Here is a 20,373-nt window from a genome sequence, read left to right as displayed (position 1 = left end):
ACAATTTATTAATTATATCATCACCTCTATTTTTGTTAGGGATCTATTTCAAAGAAGTCTTGGGCACCGAGTACTTTTCCGCTGAAAGTTTTCAGATTCTGTAGAATTGCGTAGAGTTCTAGAATTATCCACGACATACCGTGCTGGGTCAACATGACTCTTTCCGACATTCTAGATGTGATCACAATCATCGTCAAGTTTCAATCATGGCAAGGGTAAGTTTGTGAAGAGTGAATATCATACTTCACCGAAAGGGAGCTCTAGAATTCTTACTCACGTTGGGGCCAATTGCGAGACTTGCAATAGTACGTGTCAGTACTTGCAGATTGATTGCAAACTGTTGTTTTCAAGGTTCGAGAATGAAGGAGGATTCGATACATTAGTACACTGAACGCGTAGCATTCAAGGCATCTCGACATATCTCGAATAGATGTACGCAGTCAAAATCTGTAAGGTGAAACATGCAGAATGACTAACTGAGTTGTCTGCCGTCTTTGCGAGAATCCGAAAAGACGTCGAGTACGACGTCGCAAGCCCATAATCCTCCCTTGTTCATGACTTTTCCGGTTGCGTCACTAACGCAGTTCCTAGCGGCTGTATGATGATCCATCAAATCAAACAGAGAGGTAAGCGGTCTACATTGCCCATTGATTGAAAATAAGAAAGTTTTGTCCCACAGGGTAAACGATGATCATCCCTTCCACACTTGCTGCATCTGTAAGTTTTGTCATCTGTTGTACTACACGCTTGGAGTGTGGATTTCGCGGCAAGGTGTTTAAGCTGTCGAGTCAGTTCACATTGTCCTTAGAAATTAAAGATTGAAAGAAAAAGGAGTGAAAACCGAGACTGAGACGAAATATCTGACTAACAGTATGGTACTGTCCCTTCAGGCGAGGGTTCTGCAGCAGTCCAACCGTAATTACAATCTATAGTAGTAGCATCTACAAAAATATGGTACCCAAGATCTCCGGCTAGCAGGAAGACGAGCAAAAGATGCAAGACGAGGATGGATCGTTTCCCAGACATAGTTCACAGTACAAGATGTCAATCAGTTTCACAGGTCGTTGGGCTGATCAAAGTTCGGAGTCTTCTGAAGTTGAGAGCGGAAAAGCAGAAAATCGTTTTAGCAAAGCAGCCTTTTTATGGCCACACAATTCAACAGGATCTAAGTTTAACCACGGCTTCTTGGTCAGCCACTCTCTGAAAGACAGCCACAGGGTTTCCAAAAGGGCATGTAAGCTCATGTGTAAGCTATGTATGAAAGCACCCTGGAAAGCGCCTGTGGAGGTTAGTGGCGCAAATCCCGACCTTTCGTGGATTTTTGTGGGGGAGCAAGTCGAATTCCGGCCTATTCCGGCCATTCTGAGTGCCATGTCATGTATGTTCATTTGTTTCATCACATATCACCTCTGCTTTTCCCAATTTTCGATGAGATTTCTCTCTGATTGTCTTCTTCAAGGAGGATCGAGACATTTTGGACGTTTGATCATACGCACATTTTCATTTTTTTATTTTTTATCTCAAGGTTGCAACCTGGTAATATTTACCCAGCGAGGCTAGATAAAGAAAAGAAAACTCGTGTTTTGGTATTCGATACTTCAGTATTTTGGATTCAAATGTTACCTTTAACAATAGGCAAATTGTTAGACCTAGCCTCCTGGCACTTTTTTTTGCGTAGGCTTATATAGCCGAGATTGGGGATCATACTGTGTGTAAATATCTGCAAGGGTGGAGAAGTCAGGATCATCATCTTGTTATGATCATCTGATTTGAATGAAATATGCCCCATGAAATACATGCCAGGAAGATATGCTGTCTTACTCAGATGTAATGAAGAACTTGAAGTAGTGAATCTTTTGCAAGGAGAAATCATGTGTTTATTGTAAATTTGACTTCCACAATATCTTCATCATATAGCAAAACCCTTTCAATCCCCATACCTACTCTCAAATCTTCTTATTCAAAACTAATACATTTCCAATCTCCAAATTTCAGTCCATCAATCAAGTTAAGCTTTAGAAGCAACAAATTTACTGGCAGCTTCATCAAAAAGAGCCAATTGTCGATCAAGATCCACAACCAATGGATGTGAAGGATTAATCGACCTTAATTGCCTAAAACACAAACGCCAATAGAATGATAGTGTGAGAATTTCGGTTCAGATTATGATAAGGAATGTAAGAATCTCAGAGAGTGAGTATGACTTACTCGAGATGTTCTCCAGCGGTTGATACCGCACTATCGGCATGTCCACTAGCTACTATTGAGTTGGCCAGTGTGGTCTCATCTTTCGGGTTCTGTTTTCGTCAAAAAAATGTTGGGTGAGCAAGTTTGTCCTATCATTTTGGTCATCAAGCCAAAATCCGAAAATGAGATGAAAAGATAATGGAATGACGAAAAGATACTCACTGCTTTCAAAGCTTCACTTAGATTGGCTTGTGCTTCTTCAACGTGACCCATAGCGAGTTGTGTGACAGCTTTCCCATTCAAACCAGCCACATTAACAGAAACCGAATCCGAACCAGTAGAACTAGAAATTTCATCAAACACATAAAAAGCAGATTGATAACCACCCGATTCTTTTCCATTAGTATTGGCACCAGAACCAGTCACCGTACCAATCCAAGCTTCAGTCATTTGTAATAAGATAGCATCGTCTGCCCAACCTTTAACAGATTTGTATAACATTCTAGCTAAATCGGGTCGTTTAACTTTAGAAGTTAAATAAAGATAAATCAATAAACTAACTGATTCTAATGATTTTAATTGTACACCTTGTTTTAATAAAAAGATAGCTAAATTTGTATTGTCAATTAAATGTAAAACGGTTGCGATTGTAACTCTTAAGATTGAATCTATTCCATCATGATCTTCATCTAAGATTTCATCAGCTAATCCTTCGGCTTCTTCTCCAATACTTTCTTTTTCTGTTTGATTATGATTTGGTTTAGAATGATATTTGGCTAGTAAGGTTACAGCTTTGGCTGCTGGGTGATCAGCATGATATGGTTTTAAGATTTCAATGGCTTCTTTTGGTTTCTTTAATGCTATCAATGATCGAGCTGAGAATAAGATCAATTGGAATGATGGTTCTTCGATTTGACCGATCGCCGCATGACAAGCTGCATATGAACCTGCAAGACCAAGCATTGAAGCGTCAGAAACCGGTACTACGCTATTTTGCTTGCACTATGTCATATGAATGATATCTCACCTTGATAGAACAATGTCTTTGCATGAAAGGTTTGATCTGAGTCCTAAAAGATCCACAAATTGATGATAACTCAGTTTGGTGTTCATCATCAAGTTAGGTCATTATGTTTTGATACAGATCAGTGATTTCAACCAACCATTTTTTGAAAAGGTTGAACGGATGAGATGAATGTGGGTTGGTATTGTGTTGGTTTGCTGAGTTTTGTTATGTTCTGTTCTGGAGTGGAGATGACGATATTTAAAATGCAAGAACGTCCAGCAGTGAGCAAGCTCAGCACAGCTATAAGCATCATCAACAGCCGCAATCTACTATCGCGGGAGCGTAGTAGTAATCATGAGTCCGGCTCCGATATGGGCCCAAGTACCGCCCCTTCGGGATCTATGGGACATTGCAATTCCTGATCAAGACTTTTTGGATTAGAACGAAAACGATTCCCAACAACGTCCTCAAGCTTTCATCTTTTCGATTGAAAAAACCGTATGAATGCTCAACGAGGTAACATCAGATTACATTGAATTATTCTCATCAGGCTCAAATTCACATGGACAACTTGGCACAGGACATACAGAAGACTTACAAGAATTTACTTCAATCGAACGATGGTCAACTTCAACTGAAATCCTTAGTTTTGCAGCAGGAGCTCGTCATTCAATTTTCTTAATCAGAAATCAACTTGATGGGTTTCCAAAAATACTTGGATCAGGGGATAGAACTAATTTTCAACTTCCAATTAATTCTGATAGGACAACTGAAACGCGGTTGACAGAGATTGACTATCAAAACTTGATCTTATCAATTCAATCAATCGATCCTGAACTTAGGGAAAAACTTCTTTCTTCTTATCAGCCTACAATTGTTGGGTCAAGTTGGGAGACTAGTTTTGTCAATCTTGATCCTATCAAAGATCGTTGTTCTGAAAATGATTCAAGCGTACTCGTCTCATTCGGTTCGAATGATTTCGGTTTAAGAGGAACTCAAAATGGCTCTGTCACTAGGTTAGAAGATCCCAGCATTGTCGAATTCAATATCCCTCCTCGATCCGCGTTCAGGATCTCAAATCTAGTCGGCGGACCTAAGCACGTCATTGCGGTTGTCTCGATACGCTCGTTCGATTCAAATACAACCTCTGTAGAGATAATTGGTTGGGGTGCAGCTCGGCACGGTCAATTGGGCAGCTCGGAGACGAGAGAGAAACCTTTTAAGACACTACCACCTACGCGTATCAATCTTTCATTTGAACTACCTCGAGATACGGATTCAATCAAGATCGGCGTTGGTAAAGAACACACGGTGATCGCTTGCCCGGGTCATATCTACTCACTTGGTAATCACAAATATTCACAAAACCAAATCCCAGAATTTGAATCAGAAGATCACATACTTGACGTCCAGTGTTGTTGGAATACCACTTTCTTTTTAAAACAACCTGCAATAGGAAACGAGCCGCCATCTTCATGTTTACTCTTAGGGTTTGGTAATAACTCTCAAGCTCAACTTGGGTCTCTTGATCCAAACATCTTACTTTCAGAAACCCAATTAAATGGATCACCGAGCTCGATAAAACTAGCAGTCGGCTCTGAACATGCGATGGTTTCGGCTCGATCTGATCTTATTTATGGATGGGGATGGAATGAACATGGTAATCTAGGTTTATCATCATTGACCAATGATTTGGAACTTATCAAGCCACATAATGTGATTTGGAGAGCTTCAAAGGATCAAAAACTTGTAAATATCTTTGCAGGATGTGCTACTAGTTTTATATGCGTTCAAACATCTTCATAACAAAGTTTTACCTACTTATGTGACTTGTACCTTTTTTTCATATGATCACACGTACCTATGAGTTGACTGCTCAGACAATTTGCTCTATAATGTAAAATGATATATATTCAGATTGTACAATATGAGATAGCGTGCAGGATTTTTACAAAATGAACAAATGGGGCTTTAAAGACTATACATAGTCTGATGGAATGAAAAGCTTCTGCAATCTGGTCATCACCTTAAATGATAGGGTTCGTGTTAGGTAGATGATCACCCTGTCCACCACGTTTGGTGTCAAAGTCTTGAGGCACAAAAAGCAGAAACAAAAGAGGGGATATAAACATATATCAGAAAACCAAAAACCCAATCAAAAATCATACCAAAATGATTGAATGATTTACCTTGAGGATCTTTACTAGCCACTTGAGCTCTACCAGCAGATCCACCTTCAGTTGGTTGACCTAATTCACGTCTTTCTTCATTCTTTGATAATCTTTCTGATTCTTTTTTTGTAATGTTATGGTCTTCACCTTTGTGGTGTTGAGAAGCAGAATGTTTATGATCTTCAAAAGTGGTTTGCATGATGAAGGTTTCTACCATCAAGTTGCATTCAAGGTAAGAGATGGAGTAAGAGCTTTGGAAGCGGTAGGATAGTTACTTACTTACTTGTTTGATTGACTCTGAAAAGGTTTTTGGGTTGCTAGTGTGATGAGTTGAGGTTTGAAGAGAAGTTGAGTATGAAGTGCTGAAGTGAGTTTTATTAATGGTCAATTGACCGTGACGTCATCATCATTTACCTGACGTCATCGAGAGTTCTAGAAATCAAAACTGGATTCTTTCTTTCACGTGAAGGAGTTCGACTTCAAATGGTCTAGACATACAAAGTTGGTTATGCGATATGTGAAATCAAAAGCACATTAAAAAAAAGCTCTGGTCTAACTTCTATAAAAGGGTAATAGTAGTAGGGCCTTGTGTTACGCTAGAGCTCTGGTCGCTTGATGGTAAATTCGGCTGTTAGTATTAATCCCAGAACAGCCCAGAACCTCAGTTCACCAACCACAAATCATAGACTGATATGTATCATTTGAGTCTATAAAATTTATATTTGATTGATACCATAATCTTAAAGCCTTTGAAACCGAGCTCCCTGAAGCAACTCTGGTAAGTATTTTGATAGAGTTGAAAGCTTGTATTGGTGAAATGTAACCATGATAAATTGTAATAAGAAATGATTGAGACCAACGACAGTTTTCAAGCAATGATGGGCTTTTCAACAAGGCCGTATGTATATCTCGAGAGAAGAGATGGTTCAAGATTGGTTGAAGAAGGAATCATCTGTAGAAAGTGATTGATATCTTCTTCCAGGTAAAGCAAAATTTATTCTGTTAAAAAGTTTTCAAGGTAAGTTCTTTTTACCCAAATACCCCCAATCCCTATTTCTGTCAACAAAAAGGCTCCACATCACATCTGAATCTCACTACGCAAGTCCCTTTGGTAGGCTTATGGGATCCGTAAAGGTATTTGTCCGTTAAGTAGACGTATAGCATTCAAAAGCAGTGTGAGCACCTTTGTAGTGATGTCCATATTTACCAAGCCCGTAGGAGTCGGACTAATTCCACAACAATGGAAAAGTGGACATACTTCACAAACTTAACAAATTCCCTTGCGTTGTGCCAAAGGCCAAAGCCCCATTTGCATACTTCACTGACTTTTAGGGTAAGACAGTAAAGGTTGAGGAGGCAATACGGGCCATGCTGTGGAAGAACTGGTTGTGGGACAAAGAATTGAGTGCGTAGAAAGACACTTCACAAAACATAACTGGTCTTGGTGGTGGGCAAGAAGAGGGAGGAGCTGGGAGGACTGGCAGTCTAGACTCTGGAAGAGCTTTTTGAGCACCGGGTCTGAGAGTGTGTGAGGATGGGTCAGACCCGCGGGCTATACAGTGCTGTCGGGCTCGGTGCTTTCCATACCTGTCACAGCTTGACCCACATGTTGACCAGATGATTGGAGCGAGTGTTGGAAATTTACGATTTGCCTCAACCAACTTCAAGAATTGCATTCCGGTTCTTTTCACAAACATGGCTACCACTACTGAGACGAACCAAGCTTCAACTTCAGCTTCAAACGATGTTGTCCAAACCAATGATACCTCATCAGCTCCAACGATGATCCCAGTCCGATTAGTCACTAAATCAAAACAATATGCAATTCCGAATGCAAAATACATGGTACCATCAGATTGGAAACGATTTCAACTTAGTGAACTTATCAATAAAGTTTTAGAGCACTGTCTGTATCAATCAGTTTCTCTTCAAAGCTACCACCATGAAGTACTGAGATTTGTTTCTAATTATGTCTGTTTTGCATAGCTCAGCCTATTCCATTCGATTTTGTAATCGAGGACCAATTGCTACGGACATCTGTTAAGACCTTTATTGATTCTCGTGGACTCTCAACTGAAAGTATCTTGGAAATCGAATACCTAGAGAGTGTCTTACCGCCAAAATATGTCAATAGTTTTCAACATGATGATTGGATTTCTCACCTTGATGTCTCTCGGACAGGGTGAGTGACTTTTATCATGTTCTTACATTATATCAATTCGATTGAGAGGAAATACTGATGAACTATGATTTGTTAGTACATTCTTGACCGCATGTTATGATGCCAACCTACGACTGTTCTCTTCGAATGATTCTTCCAAACCCTTCCTCACCATCCCTGGTCACGATCAGCCAATTTTATCTACCACTTGGATCCCTAATTACCACCAGGCGGGCCAGAACCAAAAGTCGGATTATCTAGCGAGTGGTGGGATGGACCGAGTCATCCGAGTTTGGAGGCTAGATTCGAACCCAGCGCATGATGATCAGATACTCGATCTAGAAGGTTCACAGACAGCCACTACGACTCATGTCCTTGCCCTGCACAAATCCCCTGTCTCGACAATCAAGGCTAGCTCTCATGCTACTCAAGCTGGTCGCTTAATCACAGGTGATTGGGATGGAATCATCGGCTTATGGGACTTAGGAAGTCAAGAGCATGATAAAGTGGTCGACTTTGATCAAGAAGAACTAGAACGGGCTGCTGCTGGTGAAGAAACACGGATTAGCAAGAAGCGTAAGAAACGTGATGGTACTAATACCCGGATGATCGCAAAGCAGCCCATCCAGGTTATCAACGTTCATCAAGCTAAGGTTGCAAGAGCGCTCTTCTCACATTTCGATCATAATAAGGCTTTTAGTGCCTCGCACGATCACTCTGTTAAACGACTTGATCTCGAAACGGGTGTTGAGGACTGGTGTAAAGTTGCAGGACCTGAAAAATGTTTGTTGGATATCGATGAATGTAAAGGACGTGAGGGTTTGTTAGTCACAGGAGGGATGGACAGGACAGTATGTTTCTGGGATGTGAGAGAAGGTACGAGATCTTTTTTTCGAATTATTCGCTATTTTAATCTTGGTTTGCGCACCGAACTAATAAAAAAACGTTATGACACCTGAAAGAATCTCAAAATGTCTCACTCACTCTTTACGGACATCAAGCACCAGTTTCATCAATTTCATCAAATCCTTCAAATACACATTCATTACAAATCTTATCAGGTTCATTTGATGGAACTTGTAAAATTTGGGATACAAGATCAATAAAAGAATCATTATATACCATCCAAAAACCTAATGTGGGTGGAGAACAGAAATTGAAGAAGAAAATCTTAAGTGTTGGTTGGAATTCAGACGGAAATTTATTAGGATTTGGTGGAGAAGATTGTGAATTATCTATCAGTTCAGTTAATTGATATGGGGCTTTGGGATCAATCTGAGGTTGAAATTTGCATGAATTTCATTACTTGGGAGAGATTTTAGAGGGATGAACAGCAATAGCCCTTGTAATGTATTGCAATGATTTGATTGTGAACTAAGTAAACCAGGAATTGAGGTATTTTTTGCGACAATCGAGTTGCTCCGCAAGGCATAACAAAATATTTGACCATAAGAAATGAAACACATAAGTGGAAGTCAAACTACAAATGGCGCGACATACGCTAATCGCTTTCTGAATCCTCAAACACAAGCCTACTGTCTGTTTCCAACAATTTGCGGATCTTTATTGCGCCTTCATTTCTCGCAAGAGTTACTATCAGGTGGAGGGGAATGTTGCGCACTTGCTCCTCCTCCCAGTAGCAATTCATGTGACCTTCAATTTCAACCTCAGCTTCGGTTGCCCAGGAGTGATGCCACGTCACTAAAATTTGTTGTATTTTGTATTTTAGGTATTTGCATGAGGAAGGTGGGTACAAAAGTCAGAATCGCTGCAAGTAGCTTCTGCATTGTAGATGATCCAAGGCACAAATGAAACTCTGGAGCATACATTTATTGATTACGGTTTGGTAGGTATATCCCTTATCTAGGTGTTTGTTCATAAATTTGCCAATTTGAGCTGAAGATTATGGCCAAAGATTACGAAGTTGACGTCAGAAAACTCTACGCCATAATTTTACACTGCAACTGGAACTTGAGTTACCCTGTCCCACGAGATCGCTTTCCAGAACGAACATCTTGGCATTCGGATGTAACTGGCTGAGTACATCCTCTCTTTTGCCGTGTTCGAAGCTTGTAAAAAACTGTATCAACGAGGCTTCGATCTCGTCTTGCCTCCATGCTAAAAGAAAAGGTAGTCGAGCTATGAGTATGGAGCACGATCGTTCATTCATTGCAATAGCGGCTCACGCGCAACGATTCCTAAATCTTCACCTTTCACGAAGTTGTAGTCGACCCAGTCGAGCGCCCAAGTCAAAAAAGGACATGCCAAGAAAACAATAGCAAAGATTGTAGTTGATAGCCCCAAAATTCTGGTCATGATTGTCCTAGCCTAGGTAATGATGAGATCTTTTGTAGCTGCCAAAGAATATATACAAGGAATGATCACAGATGAGGATCAGATGAGGACTGACAATAATGAGCCAATGGACGTCTTCTTTTTATATTCGCGATCAAAGTGGCTCACCATTCAACCTCATACTGGGAAGAAGCATTAGGAGTCGAAGCTATGCTTCAGACTTGATCAACCGGTGCATTCAACAATCCATCAACGTTTTGAGATGATAAGTTGCGCGTACCTACGCTGAATCCCTTCAGACTGCGACTTCCAAAAAAAGCTACGGTGCATGTCTCATTTATACGGATATTCAAGCTTGCTGATTTGTCCTTGAACAAGACCGCGCAAAAAACCATCTTTTGCAAAAAAAAATTGTAGGGTTAACTTGCCTTACACGTTATCAGCCAGTTTCCTGCAGGCTGCGAGTCACAAACAAGATCTCAGCTCACGTTCATCTCTGCTTGGACACGTGCCAGATAACGGCACGCTGCCCTTTCGGGATAAGTACTTGACGGGACATCTTCAACCCCGCACAATTGATGAAATTTTGATGGCCGAGAGTCTGCTTTTCATATACAAATCTCTTCGACAAGTCTGGTATGTATGACAGCACACGGGCCCAATCGGATAAGTAAGCAAGATCCTTGAAGCTCCACAGTGGAGGAAATTGATGATTTCTTGTGTTGAATTGGACTTTCTTATCTCTCTTTACACGTGTTTGGATATCAATCTTGTGAAGGAAACCATGTTTTGACCAAAAAAAATGTAGGGTCAACTTTCCTTACAAGTTATCAACCATTTCATGTAAGTGACAAAAAAGAGCTCACCTTGTCATTTCTCTCTCGCCTTGACACATTCCAGATAAGGGCACTTAAACATGAGCCTTTGGGGATAGGCACTTATTACCATGCATGTTTTGGTGTGGCAAATTTCCTTGCACACACACAAAGAGGTACAAAAAGAATGAACAAATTTTGATTTTGTTCATTTTTTGGCTTCGGTGAAGTTCTCAGCAAGCTTGTGGATAAAAAACCAGCAAGGCAAGGTCTTCTTTCAGGCGGTTATATCTGGCAAGAAAGGTGCTACGTGACCTTTCTTCAATCTTCATCTTTGCCGCCATTAAATCATCACTTCCCCATTTTAATGACTCTTTGCAAGTATTTTTTTGTAAGGAGATGATAGCTTGAAGATATTAAGCTATCATATGTCTATGTCATTCAGATAGAAATACTGTATTACCAAATCTAGATTGACTATTTTCATATCTTGTTGCTTGCAATTCATTACATCTTGAACAAAAATTGTGTGACAATGTGTTTGTTGATGATTTCTTTGCACACTAGTTTTGCGGTGCAATGATCCTACTACTTTCCTTTTTTCAAAAGCCGGCCCATTGACTCACTGGAAGAAAGGGGTAGTGGTGATATATGTCTTTGAAAGCCCTGAATATTTTGGTCTATGCCTTACTTTCAAAGCCAACTGAAGTGATTTACCAATCACTCACTGTGTAAAATACCTCAGCACGTCAATGTGCACACAAGACAAGATTTGAAAAAAAAGAATAATGTTTTGTTGAACTAAGTGTGCGCAAAGCAGCTCAGACCTGCATATTTGTCTCAAAAAGGGCTTGCTTTTTGAGCACCTGGACAAAGGGATAGTCTTTGGATTCAAAGATCTGTTCAAAGGGAAAGTCTTTGGGTCCAAAGACCTGTTTAAAACTCCTATCATTCCTCTATGACTTTCTTTTTGTGTGTGCACGTTGATGTGCTACCAAGAAATTTACACATTGACTTGCAACCTTCACAAGGTTTTTACTGACATACAACAAGTTATCCAAAATCATATCCATCTGGTCCTACACCTGACAAGCAGGGCCAACTCTGGCCTCTCTCACAAGCGCAAACCATGTGTGATCATGAGATTTGTCCAACAACCCCAATGTCATTTGATTATGGCAGATCAAACAAATCATCAAGTTTTTTAAGATCAATTTCAGAGTCAGGATATATAGCAGCTAAATTGAGCAATGTGAAAGCACCCATACTTGTTATAAAAGTAGTGCAATCTGGTCTTGGAAATCAAAGCTGTGCAAGGAAGGTACTGTTATGATACCTATCACAGGTCTCTAATAGATCCAAGACACTTATTTTTCAGTTAACTAGGTGTGAAGGCGGGCAACTTTAACCAGCATTTCTCAAGTACCTTTCCATATTCCAAACACACTGAGAGTGTTCATTTAATCTTCACCATTTGTGACAAATCATGAAGTATTCACAAGACAATCACTTCAGGTGGGTCTTACTGGATTGGATTGTATGTTTCAAATTTGGCAGGTCAAAGTGAGGTGTCTCATAAAAACAATCCAAATCAAGCTGTGTCCGTTTGACATGCCCATTGTCAGAAAAAGTGTTAAAATGACTCTGACCAAATGAGCTCAGACATCCTATGTCTGATCAACATTGCACTGTTGTAAAAGTAGATTTGTCTGTATTCTAAAGACCTCTTCAAAGGGTCAATGATCAATTTTCTACAAGACATGGTTGCTGTGTGCATGTTCATTGTTGATGTGCTACAGAGTAACATGCATGTTGTATGACACAACATCTTCAACAACACGCACACCATTTGGGCATTCCCACAACAGCATGTCTTGAAGTTGAACACAATCAACCTACTTTCTTGTTCAGCTCTCTTCATTATCTTGATGCAGAAAAAAAACTCAAAAGCGGGTCCTCTTATACAAAACCAATCAATGAAGAAATCTGCATACACAGGCTTGATTGGCCTACCATCAGGGGTGCAACTGTGGAGTCAGAAAAATTCAATTTTAAAGTATCCAAAGATAATTGATCAAAAAATTTTAGCTACCTTGATCATCTGGATGTTGGACAAATATACAAACAGGTGATTGGGAAATGGTGGGAAGATCTCCAAGGGGGCCTCATTGACAAAGTCAAATAATGAATACTATAGTTTCAATTAAAGAGAGGGTTAGGTAGAGGGACTATCAAGAAAGTTTGGAACAAGGGATTGATAGCAAAACAGGACCAGTATCAATCAAGTAAAGATTGTGAATAGTTTAAAGATGGGTTTTTTGAGGCAACTTATCAAACACACCAGAAAAATCAAAAGCAATAAGCCAAGAAGGTAGCGAACATAATAGGAACTTGGAGAGAAAATTTTCAAGCAATTGGAAGGCAACAAAGACAGGGAGTTTAAGTTCCATGCAACAATATCATATTCAATGGGCTAATCAAGAAACAGGACAACTACTTGCATGAGCCACTGTACCAAGGAAAACAGTACTTGTGTAATTTGCTTGTACATTTCTTAGTAGCTAGCTTTGGCTGAGCCAAAATGGAGGGAATCTTCTCTTTTACATAACTGCCAGCGTTATGCATTCCCCCCTTAAATATGATGACAATTCAATTTCATATGATGTAGCTGTGTCGGAATTGAAACACTTGCATCTAGAGCAGTGACCGGGACCTGGCCCTTCCTGGCCCACTATGCCAAGAAATATCTTTGAAGCTGACAGTCTGTGCCCTGGCACACTGAAACATAGGCACAAATGCCCTGCAAGCACATTTGCGGCCCTGACTGCCTGAATGCCCATTGTTTCTTTGCTTGATTTAAAAAACAAGAATTTTCTTTCAACATAGGCTCATTAGAAGTCTTGTTGATGTTCAAGTATGCTCTTATATCCTCTAAATAAATTCTGATACACATATAATGGCAATATAGGTCAAAATCATGGCATCTTTACCACATTCTTTCACCTGTAAAACATTCAAGGTGTGCCCTGGTTGGCCCTGAGTGATTTTTGGATTCCATTGAGTCCACCCAAGTCCAGATCTGGCCCTGTGACCAACCCTGAACTCTCATGGCCAGGTCACAGCCTCACATGTGTCACACAAAATATTCCATATTTAGCACTTCTGATACAATGTTAAATCAGGGCTACATAGCACAATGCATGCTGTTTGCACTTTTAATATATATGTAAGAAGGTAGGAAGGTTGGCTCATTATTTTGGTGTTTAGACTATAACTATCACAATCCCCAACTATTCTACACTGCAAACATTAATCAACTTCCCCAAGTGGGCAGGAAAAAATGATTGGGAGTATCATTTGTCATAAAATGATCTATCACTCCACACCTGAGCCATAAACCCACACTACATATGTGTAGCAGGCTCAGTGAATTGGTGGTTATCTTGTACATACAGTTCTGCTCAGTTACACTACAAGAAAGATAAAATATTCTGGGCAGAAAATTAAATTATTGATACACAAAAATATTGAGAGGCCAGGAGGAGAGCAAAAAATGCATAAAAATATGCATCTTGTTCCCTGCGTTGAGAACTTCACTTTGCATATTTTTCCGTATTTTTACAGTCCATATTGATAAGTGTACTAACAATAAACCTTCACAATCATCCAATTACAACCTGTAACAAGCACTGAAATTTGGCTCATTAGTGTTTAGAGAAACTTTTGATTTCTGAAAATACTCATAACTTTTTCAATTCCGGTCCAAAACGCTCTATTTTGGGTGCATTGGTAAGCTGGAATTGTCCTCCAAATAGTTTATAATAGGACCACACAGCATGCTGGTCTGCTAAAAAAGATATCATCTTTTTTATACATTTGTACATACAGATCCATAGAATGATTGTCATACTAGCTACATAGTTCTTGACCTTATGAGAGTTTGAGAAGAAGAGTTCAGCTTTCTAATGCACTTAAAATCGAGTGTTTTGAGGCAGATTTGACAAAGTTATAGGTGTTTTCAGAAATCAAAAGTTTCTCTAAACACTAATGAGCCAAATTTCAGTGCTTGTTACAGGTTGTAATTGGATGATTATGAAGGTTTATTGTTAGTACACTTATCAATACGGACTGTAAAAATATGGAAAAATATGGAGAGTGAAGCTCTCACCGCAGGGAACAAGATGCATATTTTTATTTATTTTTCGCCCTTCTCCTGGCCTCTCAATATTTTTGTGTATCAATAATTTAATTTACTGCCCAGAAAATATTATATTTTGTGTAGTGTTATCTGCTCATCAGGATGAGTTGTTCATATGTAATACATGCTGTAACTTTTTTCAGATTGACAAAAGGATTCAAAGGATAGACTACATACACTGACTCAACGTTTTGGTGTAATCTCATCAACTCAACTGCATGTAATACCCTTTCTGTTACTAAGAAATAGCTTCAAAAATATTGCCTGAGCAGCTACAGAATTATATGTAGTGAATTCTTGGGACAATTTTTTCCAAGTCAAAAAAAGTTACATGTGGTATAACATGTGATTTATATATTCTGATGGGCAAAAAACTGAGCAGACCTGTATGTACATGATAGAAAACTATTTACTTAGCGTACTGCACATATGTAGTGTGGGTGTTGAGGCTCAGGTGAGTGGTATTGGATCTTTTTATGACAAACTGTACTATTAATCATTTTCCTCTTCCAATGTGGGGAAGTTGAATGATGTTCACAGTGCTATTCAAATAATATTTATTAGTTGCATTTTTGTTGTCTACTTTCCAGCTGGTAGCTCAGATTATAATATGCCCCATAAGCATGATTCAAGTTAACCTTTCTACATACCTAAAAGCTACATAGATCTCTTTAGTCATTACTCAGTTCTTGCAAGTTGCAACACAACATTGGCAACATCCCTGTTAGTCTTTGGATGCAGGCCACTCTAGATTTTGCATCTCAGAGATTATAAACCAGGCTGAAAGGTCAATCACCTTACATATGTTAACTTACAGTAGGCCTCAGATTCTTGTCTCTTTGAAACAATGTGAAAAGCTTGTGGTTTTATCCACATTTGTATTATCATCTTCCTTAGTTTAGGAGAATATAAAATAGCAGAGATCCCACATGACCAGCAGGATCCTTTGTCAGGACTAAGATTCAAGTAATGTCTAGACTACTTTACTTGCTAAATTGTAGCCACCCTGACACTCCATTTCATTTCATGAGACTTCAAGCTCAGAGCAATTGAATCATATTCTACATGTTCTCTTAGTCTGACTTTGACATAAAATGATTCAAAACAACTAAAGATTGTTTGGCATGATATCCTATCTTGCACGTTGGGTAAACAGATGGGATGAATTATTAGTGAACATAAAATGCAGTAATGACATAATCTGATCAGGCTGGTTAAAAATCTTCAAATGCCTCAATATATGTGAACTTCTCTGGATCCATCTTCTGTTGGTGTCAAGTGAGAGAAAACCAACTGAAGGCCTTCATAATTGACCCATATTCAATTTTTTCTCCTTAGATAATCCATGTTTTACAATTCTAACTGATAAGGCTAACATGGGCACTGACTCCTGAGGCCCAGGGATTACATAAGATTAAGGATGTGCCTAAGACTTCTACTCAAATCCAAGTCATCAACTTGCATCAAAATTTGACTTATTGTGCTCTAGTATGTTCTAAGTAGAATAGGACTTCACCACTTCAACTACTTGAGCACATGAGTTGAAGTAAACCCCAGATTCTTGTTTGATATATATGAAGAACCTCAATTACACAGTGTGATTTGACTCTAGGCACGTGATTGAAGGTGATGATCTATGATCACATGTCACATTCGTGAAGCTAAGACTATCGTCAAAGTGTCACTGATCTCAGAATTGCGCATAGTTCGCATTCTTCCACATGTCCACCAATGGAAGAACGTGGTTTGAGCTCGCCCGACCTCTTCCGATTCTGGTCTGTATCTGATGCTCCTGTCTGCCTTGAGTGAAGGTAATGATCATCGCGATGTCCACACTAACTTTGTTCCTTGTAATGAAGGTATTTGATCTGGCTCTTGGTTTCATGGACTGAGTCTGATATTGACGCAGTAAGGCAGTAGTATGTCCTTTGGGATGTCTTTCTGATCTGAGGTCCTACTTCTTGATAATTGCTTCGGTGTTCCAGGAGTCACAGTCAAAGATTTCTTCAATGCAGCTCAAACTTGCTCAAAGCGTTTTGTGGCATTCTCAGTCATATCTATACAGGAATACGGGATTTTTTGGACATACTGCATCTTCACAAATGCTTGTCCAATCGAAGCAAAAAAAGTTGCTGCCGGTCGGACCCATTTGTGAGCTGGATCGTTAATGAGGGTCTGTGCACGATCGGGGCTTCAGCTTTTGTAGCTCTGAGCTCTGAGATTTAATTTTGCTGTTACTTGAGCGAAGATCCAGAGAGCTTCTGCCCAGATCACAGCTCAGTTTTGATTGTGCTTTCAGTCAAATCCATCAGCCACCATTTGATTCAGCAACCACATCAATGTTTGTCAAGTACCCCCCTCGAATCAAGGCTCTTGCAGTTATCAAAATCCTCGAAGGCAAAGCCACTGACGAGATTTGCGATGAGCTCCATGCCGACATCAGTAAACGTTCTTTCAAACGTTGGATGAATCTGTATCAAGAAACTCGGCAAGTCATCCGAGATCCTGAAGGATACCAAACTCGAGGACGGAAAACTTTGCTTGACGACGAGGACCGCGACTTTCTGAATGAGCTGGTAGCTGCATCACCTGACCTCTTTTTAGACGAGATCCGGGAAAAGCTCTACGACGATACCGGAGCACTCCCTAGTGTCGAGTGTCTGGCTAACGAACTCAATCATCGCTTACACCTTACCTCAAAGAAAGCCAACACATCTCATGTCAACAAAGATTTTCAAAGAAAAGCTCAGTATATTGAAAGGATGCGAGATATACCAGCTGAGATGCTTGTGTTTACTGGTATGTTTTCCACTTCTACTTGAAGGAATCACCATACTGAATCAATTATCTTGCATCAGATGAAAGCTTGATATGTGAAAGGGACTTGCTACGTGTAAATGGTCGTTCAAAATCTGGGGAACGAGTCTATCGATGGGTCCGAAGAAACAATCCTCGCCGCTACTCTCTACTTCCTGCGATTGGATTGAATGGTCTTCTGGCATTGACAGTCCGAGAGGGCAGTATCAATCGCGAGCGATTTGAATCCTTCTTGGAGTTCCAACTGGTACGTGATTGATAGATATCCTGAATCATTTTTACATCCTCACTTTTTTCCTTCCATGTTCAATAGCTGCCACAAATGCAACCCTATCCAAATCCCAACAGCGTACTGGTGATGGATAACTGCTCAATTCATCACAATGGACGAGTAGCTGAGCTCTGTGAGGCAGCAGGTGAGGTTGTGGTTGTTTACTCTTATTCAGTGGTCATTCACGAGCTGAAATGGTGTCTGGTGAAGGTGTATTACTGGTATATCTACCACCGTATTGTCCAGAGCTCAATCCCATCGAGTACTGTTTCTCTGTGATCAAATCACGCTTCAAGAGAACTCGCATCCTCGAGAATGCAAATGAAGATGCGAATTGGCCAATCAGAGAGACAGCAATTGATGCAATCACTCCTGAACTACTTGCCCCTCTGTATGCAAATAGTGGGTATCTATTGCCTCCAGGAATGATGGTCATGGATCTCATGGATCTCATTTAGAAGTTTCTTCATTTTGAATATTGAGTTTTTCATATGATGTTCATCGATCGATCCCAAGTTTTTTCATTTTGAATTTTTATATGATGTTCATCGATCGATCCCAGTTTCTTTCATTTTGAATATTGAGTTTCTTATGCGATCTTCATCAATCAATCCCATCTCAATCTTTATCAATCGATGGATTCCTTTTCAATGTTGTTTTCAATTGATTTCATTTCATTGTGAAATCTCAAGTCCCGCTTTTTTATTGACTGATTGGATTTTGTTGAGATCTCAAGTTTCTCACTATTTCATTTTGATTAATTCAACTTCGATCCAGTCAAATATTGATCAAAATGATGCTACACTTGCATTAAGATCTTGATTGATCATCAGTACATAAAGAATGATAGAATAAAGAAAAAAAGTAGAAGAAAACAATACACTGTGTTTAAGAAGATTGATTGACCATCAGTACATAAAGAAGAGAAGACAAAAACAATACAATATGATAGAATAAAGAAAATAGAGAAAAATAAGACACTGTGTTGAAGAAGATCTTTGTTTGAGATAGAAAACAATACATGAGATTTGATACAAAGTAACAAAAGGAACCCGTTTGATTCAAATGAAGTCTTGAAGCGTCCTAAAATCCAAACAACCGAATAAAAGTTTCAAAAGATGATTAGCGAGTCTCCTCAAAATGAATCTATGACATTGAGATTACCTTTTTAATCCTGGTCAGCAAGATGCTCGTCAAACCTATCAACATTGTCGAGTAAGTCACTGATTATGCCAGCTGGAATACCATACCCTAACAGATCGCTTTTGGTGATTGAACCGTCGGTTTTGTGAAAGTTATGATAGTCTCGAATCCTATGGGGTTTGAAAAGGTCGAGGATTTCATTGACTTCAACTGGATCGTTAATTCCGACAAATTTGATGTAGTCTTCCATCGAAGCAGAACCTCTAGGTGGTCTCTGAATGACACTATGGGAAGGACCCGCCACACCTTGATTATAAGACGTTCGGATACGTTTTTTCTTGAGCGTGCCTTTCTTACTCTCTCGCAGGCCTCTCGGTGGACTGATCTGTGAAACACCGTGAGTTGTAGGGTTCAACTGAGAAGTTTAAGATTAAGATCAGTCATAAAAACCGTGTTATAACGATGATTGGTACGTACAATCTCTTTAGCCCATTTCTGAGCATTCCCCGGTGACATTAGCACATATCCATCATCATCGCCAGGAATCTCATATACACGGAAAAAACGATCCAAATCATGTCGTACAACACTTTGAGCTTGAAGATCCTTGGCTAAAAGATCAATTTCATGACTGTCTGAATCGGCCATATTCTGGATGTATAAAGAAAAGAATCAGATTGTATAAATTGTAGGAAAGTCGACTGGCCACCCACCCCGACATTATTTTGATCTCCAACAGACCATAAGCGGCGAGTTGAGGCTAACGAAGCATTCTTACAAGAGAGAAAGCAATCAGCTTGGAGCAGAAAAAGACCAAAAGGAAACTACTCACTCGCTTTTGAGAATCGACTTTCAACACAGGCTTATCCATCAGTAAATAAAGGCCACCTGTTTGAGATGATACCTTCAATACCTCATGTGCCCAGGCTTGAAACTGTTCCTCACAATGGACCTGATTTCCTCGGGTTTTTGACCAACCTCTTGTACCTGAGATTGTTGCAATCCATTTGATGCGCTTCTCATCTGAATTAAAGTCGGTCATAATCAGGTCCCCTAATTCATTGTCATTGCTATTACATTTCCGCTTGACAGTTGCTTGTAGATCGGGAAATGACATTTGATTCGGATTAATTTCTAACAAAATGTTACCCCTTTTGAGGATGTAGGGCCTCCATTTTGGATTCTTGCTGTCGCCATATTTGGTGTAGATGCTGATCTCAAAATCACACTCAAACGATTCACGCATGATTCCTGAGTTGAAGTGTTGCTGACGTGGCTGATTGGGAGTGTGATAGGTGGTTGATGGGAT

General features: G+C 39.7%; 6 protein-coding genes across 6 annotated transcripts; 2 read left to right on the top strand and 4 right to left on the bottom strand.

Annotated features, from left to right (window-relative positions):
- Positions 1 to 148: 148 nt before the first annotated feature.
- MELLADRAFT_123865 (uncharacterized protein) lies at positions 149 to 1,026 on the bottom strand (the record flags this gene model as incomplete). The annotated part of the gene is made up of 5 exons (XM_007410758.1): positions 149 to 171; positions 278 to 337; positions 478 to 594; positions 678 to 746; positions 870 to 1,026. 5 exons carry the CDS (start codon positions 1,024 to 1,026, stop codon positions 149 to 151), a joined length of 426 nt encoding a protein of 141 aa, XP_007410820.1.
- Positions 1,027 to 1,829: 803 nt separating this feature from the next.
- Positions 1,830 to 3,439, bottom strand: MELLADRAFT_116696 (uncharacterized protein; the record flags this gene model as incomplete). Its single annotated transcript, XM_007410757.1, has 5 exons — positions 1,830 to 2,114; positions 2,209 to 2,297; positions 2,410 to 3,134; positions 3,215 to 3,257; positions 3,351 to 3,439. The coding sequence occupies 5 exons, from the start codon at positions 3,351 to 3,353 to the stop codon at positions 2,009 to 2,011; spliced, it is 966 nt and encodes a 321-aa protein (XP_007410819.1).
- Positions 3,440 to 3,697: 258 nt separating this feature from the next.
- On the top strand, positions 3,698 to 4,908 carry MELLADRAFT_87645 (uncharacterized protein; the record flags this gene model as incomplete). The annotated part of the gene is made up of 2 exons (XM_007410897.1): positions 3,698 to 4,853; positions 4,901 to 4,908. 2 exons carry the CDS (start codon positions 3,698 to 3,700, stop codon positions 4,906 to 4,908), a joined length of 1,164 nt encoding a protein of 387 aa, XP_007410959.1.
- A 312-nt stretch (positions 4,909 to 5,220) lies between these two features.
- On the bottom strand, positions 5,221 to 5,581 carry MELLADRAFT_87644 (uncharacterized protein; the record flags this gene model as incomplete). The annotated part of the gene is made up of 2 exons (XM_007410756.1): positions 5,221 to 5,282; positions 5,383 to 5,581. 2 exons carry the CDS (start codon positions 5,579 to 5,581, stop codon positions 5,221 to 5,223), a joined length of 261 nt encoding a protein of 86 aa, XP_007410818.1.
- Positions 5,582 to 7,079: 1,498 nt separating this feature from the next.
- On the top strand, positions 7,080 to 8,934 carry MELLADRAFT_74936 (uncharacterized protein; the record flags this gene model as incomplete). Its single annotated transcript, XM_007410898.1, has 4 exons — positions 7,080 to 7,270; positions 7,351 to 7,546; positions 7,623 to 8,401; positions 8,488 to 8,934. The coding sequence occupies 4 exons, from the start codon at positions 7,147 to 7,149 to the stop codon at positions 8,778 to 8,780; spliced, it is 1,392 nt and encodes a 463-aa protein (XP_007410960.1).
- Positions 8,935 to 9,026: 92 nt separating this feature from the next.
- On the bottom strand, positions 9,027 to 9,841 carry MELLADRAFT_124123 (uncharacterized protein; the record flags this gene model as incomplete). The annotated part of the gene is made up of 4 exons (XM_007410755.1): positions 9,027 to 9,226; positions 9,353 to 9,421; positions 9,506 to 9,643; positions 9,712 to 9,841. The coding sequence occupies 4 exons, from the start codon at positions 9,839 to 9,841 to the stop codon at positions 9,027 to 9,029; spliced, it is 537 nt and encodes a 178-aa protein (XP_007410817.1).
- Positions 9,842 to 20,373: the final 10,532 nt, after the last annotated feature.

The sequence above is a fragment of the Melampsora larici-populina genome (assembly GCF_000204055.1).
Source record: "Melampsora larici-populina 98AG31 unplaced genomic scaffold MELLAscaffold_22, whole genome shotgun sequence".
NCBI classification, from domain to species: Eukaryota; Fungi; Basidiomycota; class Pucciniomycetes; order Pucciniales; family Melampsoraceae; genus Melampsora; species Melampsora laricis-populina.
Note: the sequence above shows the minus strand (reverse complement) of the source record. Positions and strands in the feature narration are given on the sequence as shown.